Source organism: Protobothrops mucrosquamatus, unplaced genomic scaffold, assembly GCF_001527695.2.
Source record: "Protobothrops mucrosquamatus isolate PMUCROS unplaced genomic scaffold, P.Mucros_1.0 scaffold6847, whole genome shotgun sequence".
Lineage (NCBI taxonomy): Eukaryota > Metazoa > Chordata > Lepidosauria > Squamata > Viperidae > Protobothrops > Protobothrops mucrosquamatus.
The window spans coordinates 1-9594 of record NW_015392661.1 but is presented as its reverse complement, the minus strand read 5'-3'; the positions used below and the strand labels follow the sequence as shown (position 1 = coordinate 9594).

General features: G+C 44.3%; 1 protein-coding gene across 1 annotated transcript; it reads right to left on the bottom strand.

The window, feature by feature from the left end:
- Nucleotides 1-508: 508 nt before the first annotated feature.
- On the bottom strand, nucleotides 509-9580 carry NEFM (neurofilament medium). Its single transcript, XM_029286991.1, has 4 exons — nucleotides 8480-9580; nucleotides 4091-4215; nucleotides 1508-2177; nucleotides 509-1351 (listed from the first exon to the last, which is right to left on the bottom strand). The coding sequence occupies exons 1-4, from the start codon at nucleotides 9578-9580 to the stop codon at nucleotides 509-511; spliced, it is 2739 nt and encodes a 912-aa protein (XP_029142824.1).
- Nucleotides 9581-9594: the final 14 nt, after the last annotated feature.

Here is a 9594-nt window from a genome sequence, read left to right as displayed (position 1 = left end):
ATGGACAGAAGTCCACCTTAATTGCACCAGTGAGGTAAACATAATTGTTAAGTAGCTTAAGGCTAGGGGAATTAAGGGTATTTATTTTTTTTAAATTCATTCTTTTGTTATTGTTTATTTGGCTCAGTTTATTCTTTGCATAATACATCTGAAGACATTCCTCAGAAGCGTCCAAACAGCAGCTTAGGAAAATTCAGCAACATCCCCTGGAAGAGTAACAGCTCATGCATGATATTTTGTTTTTGTTTTTTTTTTTAAAGAAATAATCCCCAAAGTTCTGCAGAGGGAGTGCACCAGGCTTGCATGCATCCCCTCCCCAACCCCCTGGGTATGGTATGGCACAGAAATCATAAATAGATCAGAAAGAAAACCAACGGTCCTTTTGGAGACGCCATGAGAGAACCCGTTCTGCTGAGAAGCCGCCACTTTCATGCATTTTTGCAGCTGTCGTATGGCTTAACCTTTTGCACCAATCCAAGCTCTTTAGAGAAGGGGAAATGATTATTTTTTAGTCACCGTTTTCCTTGATTTCTTTGACTACGGCATGGGAAGAAGTCACCTTCTCCACCGTCTTGGTGGACACCACTTTCTCTGCCACGGCATCGTCATGGTCTTCCGTCTTCTGGGTGACGGTTACGGACTTGGTGATGTAGGTGGTGGTCCCGTCACCTTCACTGGTGACCTTCTCCACTTTTTTCGTCACCACGACTTTCTCCTCACTCTTCCCCTTCTTCTCCTCCTCCTCGGAAGGGCTCACATCCAGACCATTGGTGATGATACCTTTGTCGTCTTCTCGCTTGGAGTCATCTTCTTCCTCCCCCTTATCGTCAACCTCCCCATTGACGGCTATGTCTTCTTTAGTCGATTCCTTGGAAGCTTTCTCACTTTTCTCTTTTGATTCTTTTTCTGCACCAACGGTGGAAGCCTTTGTGGTGGAGATAACCTCTTCCACATCTTTCACTGGGGAGCTTGGCTTTTCAGGAGAAGCAGCTTTATCTGGAGTCCCTGCCTTCTCTGGAGAGGCTGCCTTCTCTGGAGTCCCTGCTTTCTCTGGAGATGCAGCTTTCTCTGGAGTCCCTGCCTTCTCTGGAGTCCCTGCCTTCTCTGGAGAAGCTGCCTTCTCTGGAGTCCCTGCTTTTTCTGGAGAGGCTGCCTTCTCTGGAGTCCCTGCTTTCTCTGGAGTTCCAGCCTTCTCTGGAGTCCCTGCTTTTTCTGGAGATGCAGCCTTCTCTGGAGTTCCTGCCTTCTCTGGAGAGGCTGCTTTCTCTGGAGTCCCTGCTTTTTCTGGAGTCCCTGCTTTTTCTGGAGTTCCAGCTTTCTCTGGAGGTCCAGCTTTTTCTGGAGTCCCAGCCTTCTCTGGAGAGGCAACCTTCTCTGGACTTTCTTTTTGTGGTGTCCCAGCCTTCTCTGGAGTCCCAGCCTTTTCTGGACTGCCTGCTTTTTCTGGAGATCCTTTGTCTGGAGTGCTTGGTTTTTCAGGAGATGCTATTTTTGATGGGGATTCTACTTTCTCTGTTCCTTCTTCCTCTTCTGCTACCTCCCCCTCTTGATCACCACCTCCATCTTCTTTCCTTTCTTCAGTCACAGGTGATTTGGGGGGTGATTTGGGAGGAGACGTTTTCATCTTTTCTACCTTCTCTGGTGCAATGACTTCTTCTACATCTCCTTCAGGCTCTTCTGCTACTTCCTCACCTTCAGCTTCCTCAGCTTCTCCTGCCTCTTCTTCTGCTTCTTCCTCACCTTCTTCCTTTTCGCTTTTTTCTTCTTCTTTTTCTGATCCTTCTTCTGCCTCGTCAGATTTTGCACCTTCCTCTTCTTCTTCCTCTTCTTCTTCTTCTTCCGGGATGGCAGCTGCGACTTCAGCCTTTTCCACTGCTACAATTTCCTCTTCTAGAACTTCCTCCTCCTTTTCTTCACCTGCTCGAGTTTCAGCAGCCAGTTCTTCAGCCATGGCTTCAAGAGCTTCATCCAGTTCAGTTTTCTCATTTTCTACTTTGGTCTCTTCAATGATTTCTTCTACAAACTTGTGTTGGACCTTTAGTTTTGGTGGTTCAGCTTTTGATTTCTGTATTTTGGTAGTTGATATTGTGATGGAAGGTTGCCTATGGGTAAATGTTGGCCCAACGATGCTTCCAGAAAAGGCACTGAATCTTGTTTCTTCACCCTCAAGAAGTTTCCTACAGAAATAAGAAGGAAACTGTTAATATGCATCACCAACATCTCAGGGCAAAGGTGTGTGTGCAATAGCAGTAGCACTTAGACTTATATACCACTTTACAGTGCTTTACAGCCCTCTCCAAGTGGTTTACAGAGTCAGCATCTAGCCCCCAACAATCTGGGTCCTCATTTTACCAACCTCGGAAGGATGGAAGGCTGAGTCAACCTTGAGCCAGTGAGGATCGAACTCCTGGCAGTCAGCAGAATTAGCCTGCACTACTGCATTCTAACCACTACACCACCACAGCTCCTTGTATACACTCACAGACAGAGACATCTCTGTAAGAAGCTGAAATGGGTTTAAAATATACTCTCTTTGGTAAGAGAGCATCTTATGCGCCTTAATATTCTCTTTCTGAACCACTTTGCTGATATGAATGTAAGAGATACAATTGGTCATTAACTTCCCATTCACATCTTCCTCTCAAGATTAAGAAATAAGAGGAAATAACAATCAGTTGCTTCCCATACATCTCCATAATTTATATCTCCATTTTCCAGATTATGTCTATTTCTGAGAGGTCATTCATGAATACAAAGAGGCGTCTACTTTTAGAAGTACTAAAAATCCTTATATTGCTTTGAAGAGCATTGCATTGGTTTAAAGAGCTGTTTCCTGAGCTGGAATGCAGATTCAGCCCATTGACCAATGTAAATTTTTTTTTTATAATAGTGACAGTATGCTTAACATATGGCTAAATTGTGCCCTTTGCGTATTTTTTTCCTTTTTGTAGTAAACTAATAATACCTATAGTTGTTGCTATTTTCCCCGTGAAGAATTAGCAACTTTGAATGCCAACACAATTGACCACTGGATTTTTTTTTTACTCCACATACTAAATTAATACTTTTGTCATTAAAGCGAACAAAAAAACCGAATCATTAAAATGAAAAGTATGATTATTCTTAGAGCTATTTGCTTTGCATACATGTACATCAGCACATTCTAGCACTTTCAAAATAGGTCTATGTTGGAAACAGATGTTCAAATTCTTCAAGGAAGTTTAAATATTTAAGTATTATGACTTATTGACATAGAATTAAAATCTCTTCTTGGATAAAAAAAAAGATAGGCATACAGTAACCAGTAGCAGCATCCAACTAACAAAACCAAAAAAAATCCTTTATTTATAATCAGATATAAATGTTTACTATAGATAACCAGGGCCAATTGCCAACTATTTATTTGTGATCAAAATAGTCCCCTAGATTAGCAATTTCCTGGAGCTTTTTTATCTGATTTTGGAAAAATCCCAAATAATCCTAAATAAAGATAAATAAATAAAGATTAATAGCAATGACGTAATGGTGTAGCTATGTTACTAATGTGAAATTAAAAAATGTTCAGTTTAATTTTCCTTTTGGGGTTTCTAAAGGCGTTTAAAAGTAGAAAATCTTCCATTCCAGCTTGCAGCAGCTACCTTTTGTGAGCAACAAAAGGAGAGAGAGAAAATGAAGTTCAAGAAACAGCACCCCTAGTCCTTCAGCAGGCACATGGTTAATGTGGTAGCTCCATAGCTTAATGCTGCTACCCAAATATAAGTTTAGTTGACTTCAGCAGGACTTAATAATTACACTTAGGACAGCAGCACAGTCCATTGAAAAATCACCGTGGATCTCTTTCAAGCCAGTAAGTGTTCCATCAAAGGAATTGTATAGCTTTCTACTACACAGAAGACAGAGTTACTTAAGAAGCAAAAAAACATAATCACTGGACCAGATATATAAATTCAAAGAGTGCTAAGATGCCAGCGAAATTCTCGGCTAGCAGTCACAGTGCCTCCTGTGTTGCAGATGAATTGTGCTGCAGCTAAAAAAAGTGTCTGCAATAGAAACTGCCTGTCTGGTTACATCTGCATTGCGTTCTCATTACCTGTAGGCAGCAATTTCAATGTCAAGAGCCATCTTGACGTTGAGGAGATCTTGGTATTCCCTCAAATGACGTGCCATCTCCCACTTCGTACCTCTCAGCTCATTTTCAAGCTGTTGGATCGTGTCCTGCAACCAAGATACAGATGGTTCTTTAGGATGGGCACAAAAAAACTCACTGCATTTGGATACCGGAGGGTGGGGGAGTGGGGGTGGAGGATTGAATGAGAAGGTAAAGTGGGAAAGATGACAAACTAGAAACAGAGAGGGTTTAAAAAAAACAAAAAAAACAGACCGAAAGCAGAATTAAAGGATAATGAATTTAAAATTCTATCTTGACCAGAACGAATAGTTTTTATTTTTTGCAGCATTATAAAAATAACCATTGCTGATGAAGTTCTAGGAGCTCAAAGCCAAGAAGCAATAGAATCCTACTATCCTGTTATTCTTTGGTAGAGAAGATCCTTATTGGAGTATCCCTTTTATTAAAAAAAAATCTTAATAAACATTTCTAAAAATTAAAAGATCTTTTCCAACCCGGCATTCTCTAAATGCTTTGGACTACACATCCCATCATGGCCAAGCTGGCTAAGGCAGATGGGAACCAGGCTAAAAAAAAAAAAGGTTGAACCTAAAAATGTCAAATGTCTGATGGTTATCTGGACTGAGTTTTCTTTTATAAATCATGCCATTTTTTGTGAAAATAAATGTTGGCATCTTGAGAATCAGAATCATCTCAGTTGGGCAGGAAAAGAGGGATCTTGAAAAATGATCTCTTTCCGAGCAACAAAAATGCCTGTAGCTGTTTGTACTGCATAGACACACATCTCTGAGTCAGCACTGACTTGGCTAGTTTAGTCCTTGAAGTTTTGTTGGCAAGATTTGGGAAGTGGTTTGCCACTGCCTGCTTCTTAGGGCTGAGAGTATAATCCAGTGCAGTGAAGATTAACACAGGTTTCAGATCAGTGAGAACCAGCCTATTTGGACCAATAAATTCTTTTGACTGGTCTGGGTCCCCCAAATTCTGGGAGTAGCTATGAACTTCCCAACTCTTTTTCATTAATCAAGATTCAAATCAAATGATTGGCCCAAAGTCATCCAGTTCTGCCTAAAGTGGGACTGAATTGGAAATTTGCTGGTTTTTAGCTTGGTGGCTTAACCACTAGACCAAACTGTCTCTCTGCAGCAAGTACTTAGGATTATTTATGTACTGCAGCTAAAATGGTCAGCCAAGAAGCTTCCTTTTTAAAAACCAGTTGACTTTGATCTGAATAACAAGAGGTGACTCTTTTTCCAATTTTGGTTCAGCTTTCTAAAAAGGATCTTTATCCAAAGATCCTCTGGAATAGCATTTCAATGACAGCAAGAAAAGGTAACTTAGTGGAGGGAGTGGATATCCCCAGCAACCTTTCCCTCTGGTGTCTGCAGTTTTGGCAAGGTGGATGGATGATGCAGCAGAACTAGTAATTATATCCTAATCAAATCCTAAGGGATTTAATACAGGTTAGCATTAAGTCTTCAGAACTCATGGGAACAATATGGTACTTAACGCCCAAAACAGATTTTCCATATCTACAAGATTTTCACTAGAAAAAAAATATATTTGGGCAGTAGATAGAATGGGAAATCTCTGCAACCAGGATCTTCATTACGTTCAGATAATTCCTGCAGTGCAAGAGATTTTTCCCTGGGAAATCCCAATGAATGTGACATAGGTTTTAGGTTTTCATTAGAAACTGAATTTTTGGCATATAAAGAAAGCTGGTGCTATTAAGTGGTGAAACCTTTGCTCTGCCTTGGACGTTGCAGTTATACATTCTGTCACTGTTTCCATTTTTCACTTCTGCAATGGCCAATTTTGCAGCTGTAAGGGAGATGACATTGCATCAATTTCTGAAATACGGGTAGCTGGAGGTTAAACTATCCCAAGAAACATAGCCTATCTGATCTGCTTGCTGACTGAGGTTTATCCTAGTTTTAAAGGGTTACATTTCTTTTTGTAATGCTCAATGTCACTCAAGAGGAGACAACTTTATGACTTTTGACGCCAGCAAGTTCTGCATTGCAGAACCTCGGGGTGGACTGGACAGGATAAGATTGCATTTAGACTGACGGACTTCCTTTTCTTCCTTTTCTCTTTTTATCTTCTTCCTAAAAGTTAATTCAGATAGATTTGTAGAGTCTGCTTTCCAAACGGCCTCACGGAGGATGATTAAACTGGATCTGAAATAAAATAGCAGCATGGATTTTCACCGAGTCTCCTTTTGCACTGGACTAGTCTGTTTAGAGCTTGGCTGAGCAGAAATCTTTTCTGCATTGCAGGCAGTTGCCTCCTAAAAGCAAATGTTACTGTTTGTTAAAAAAAAAAAAGAAGAACACCAACTGCACAACACAATGACTGTCGCTTTCAGGTTATAACCAGTGATCTTGCAACTGTCTCTTCAGATTCCTGCTGAGTCATCAGCCTGCAAGATGGATTTTTGAGAAGTGTTAAGGAAAATAACTTTGATATCCTAGAAATGTTGGGGTTTTTTAATTGCAGGTATGCTTAAAGCACAGTTTTATATGCAGATTGTTCCCATCTTATCATTTTATCTGTTGTCTCCCATTTTATAGCCTCTTTAGGTCTCTAGAAAAAATAATAAATACAAGAAGAGTAGAGCATTCTTGATTTGTTACTTGTTTCAACTCTTCCTTCGTTTAGAGCTATGTTAATGGCTTACAAAAACCCTACTTATAGGACATGGCTTACAACCCAGATGCTTTGCAACTCCGACACAGAATCATGGTTGATGCTCAAGCACGAAACATTAAGCATTTATCAGTGCTGACAACTGAAAAGAACACAACTCATAAGTGCTTTTCTTTTTCTCCACCCCCTGCCCCCAGATCCACTTTTTGGGATGCTGTTGGAGATGCAGGTTTGATTAAGCTTATTAGCAATTAAGGCAATCCTCTGAACATTATTAAAATGTCCCAATTTATTCCTTTTGCATAGTGAATCTCTCCTATTTTGCCTTTTTAAAACCAATCCTGTGGGGTTTTTTGGTCAACATTAGTAACCCTTAGAAATTGGAACTTGAATTAACTTTGAAGCCTTCTCTCTCTAATAGTGCTAATAGTATTTGGAAATGGATTGCTGGAACTGTGTACTAGAATCAATTTTCCTTCCCTAATCCCTTTTTCAGCAGCTGCATTGTGAGAGAGAAAATCCCCAAGAACTGCATTTCTTTTTATCCCACGTCTCCTCCCCCAAGCAACTTCTGATCCAGCACGAATTCTATTTGATGAAAATCACTTGCATAGTCTTCTCAATTTGTGCATTTTTGGGATGGCCTGAAATGAAAGTATGATTTATTTATTTTTAAAGGACTCTGCATCTTATGAGCTTTGAAGTGCCATTTCCCGTTCCAATCGCCCCATTCTCAGTTACAAGATGACATCTCTTGAGGTGACGTCCCACATACTACAAGAATAACTTCTTCTTCCTTGCTCCATTCCCCCCTCCCTTTTGTGGCACCCCTCAAGAAGCTGTGTTAGGCCCCCTCTCTCTTTGCACCCCTGGCAGAAATTCTGGGGCTGGCACACTCATGCTCCCGATGGGTTGGGACCTGCCAAGAAAGACATTGGAAGGAGGCCAGGAAGAGCAGAAAAGCAAGAGGCATCTCACAGAAGTATTGTGACACGTGATCTATTCCCCAAAGAGACATAAGGAGAAATTTTGTCTGGTCACTCACATTTGATAAATGGATTTGCCCTGGAGCTATAACTTATGGATTTCAGTTTGACTCAGATTTGCAATTGGGATGTCACAAAGACTCTCCCATTTAGTAGGGATGGTTGAGCTAATGAGGAAGGAGAGAGAGTGTTTGCCTTCCCTCCTTGCCTGCCCCTCCCAGTTCCATTATGTCTGAAAGCTGGCAAAATCCCCCCCCCAATTTGACTGTGGGGAATAGGCCTCTTCCTGCCCTATTTCCACCCCCCACAGCCAGAATGTTAAAGCTGAAAGCCCCCCTTGGATGTTAACGTCTTTCTCATGGAGGTGGGTGCATCAGTCCTCTCTGTTATCACCTCTACCATTGGTCCCTCCCCTAGTGTCTTAGTTTAACTTAGACAGGATGGGCTCTTTCTCCTCCTCCTTCAGTTATTGTAGGGACTTATTGTTTTTTCATTTCCCAAGTCCACTCCCCCTCCCATCCCGCCACACCCTCTTTGATTTAATCTTTCATTTATCCATGAAAAGGAGGCCCCTCCTCCTCTACTTCGCCCCTCCCCTCTGTCGCAATGCCCAGCAGGGGGTGTGTTCTACAAGCTCGAAAAGAACCCGATTCCAGGAGAGTTCCCCCTCCGTCCCTCTTCCCCCCGAGATCATCTATCCGAGCCCTTGGCTTACTTGGTAACTGGAGAGATCCTGGTTGTGGCGTTCCTCAATGTCGTTCAGCTGGCGCTCCAAGGACTCCTTCGTGCCGCGGACGGACTCCAGCTCGATGCTCTTGGCCTGGAGCTGCCGCCGGTACTCGGAGATCTCTTCCTTGGCCGAGCGGATGGCTTCCTTGTTCTGCTCGGCGGCCTCGGTGAGCTTGGAGTAGCGGCACTTGAACCACTCCTCGGCCTGGAGCATGTTCTGGTCGGAGTGGCACTCGAGCTGGGAGCGGATCTCCTTGAGGGCGGACGAGAGGTCGGTCTTCAGGTAGTCCTTGCGCTCGACGGAGACGTGCGAGGCCTGGATCTGGGCCAGCAGATCGGCCACATCTTCATCGTGGTTGCCCCGCAGGAAGGCCACCTCGTCCAGCAGCGACTGCACCTTCTTGTCCAGCTCGACCTTCACCATGGACGCCTCCTCCATGTCCTTGCGCAGGGCGCGGGTGATGGCGTCGGCGTCGTCGCGGAGGCGCGCCTCGTCCTCGAAGCGCTCCTTGAGGCGGTGGATGTCCTCCTCCAGGTGCTCCGAGTCCAGCTGCAGCGCCGCCTTCTCGTGGTTGACCTGCTCCAGGGCCCCGCGGAGCTCGCGCAGCTCCTGCTCCAGGGCGACGCCCAGCTGCGAGCGGCCCACCTGCTTCTGCCGCAGGGCGGCCAGCTCCACCTCCAGCTCCTTGTTCTGCTGCTCCAGCGAGTGCACCTTCTCGATGTAGCCGGCGAAGCGGTCGTTCAGGCCCTGCAGCTGCTCCTTCTCGTTGGAGCGGCTCAGCTTCAGCTCCACCGTCCCCCCCCCGCCGCTGCCAGCGCCGCCAAGGCCGCCGCCGCCGCCGTTGAAGAGCGACGACTGGCTCAGCTCAAGGCTGTCGGTGGAGCTCAGCACCGTCGAGCCGTAGGAAGTCCGCCCGGGCCCCACATTGCGCTTGTAAGTCGACGAGGCCGGGCTGGGCGAGCTCCGAGACCAGGACTGAGAGCGGAAGCCGCTGGAGGGCGACCCGCTGGCCCGGCTGAAGGTGGTCCGGCTCTCGGCCACCCGCCGGTAAGAGGGGTTGCTTAGCGGCTCCAGCGAGTAGCTCATCTTGGAAGAACTTG

Excerpts from the sequence above, each read along its gene's own strand:
- NEFM (XM_029286991.1), bottom strand. The coding sequence starts at position 9,580 with ATGAGCTACTCGCTGGAGCCGCTAAGCAACCCCTCTTACCGGCGGGTG. Across the intron at positions 4,216-8,479 it reads AGGATCTCTCCAGTTACCAA|GACACGATCCAACAGCTTGA; the intron begins GTAAGCCAAGGG and ends TCTTGGTTGCAG. Across the intron at positions 1,352-1,507 it reads AGGAAGAAGGAACAGAGAAA|GCTGGGACTCCAGAAAAAGC; the intron begins GTAGAATCCCCA and ends TCTCCAGAGAAG.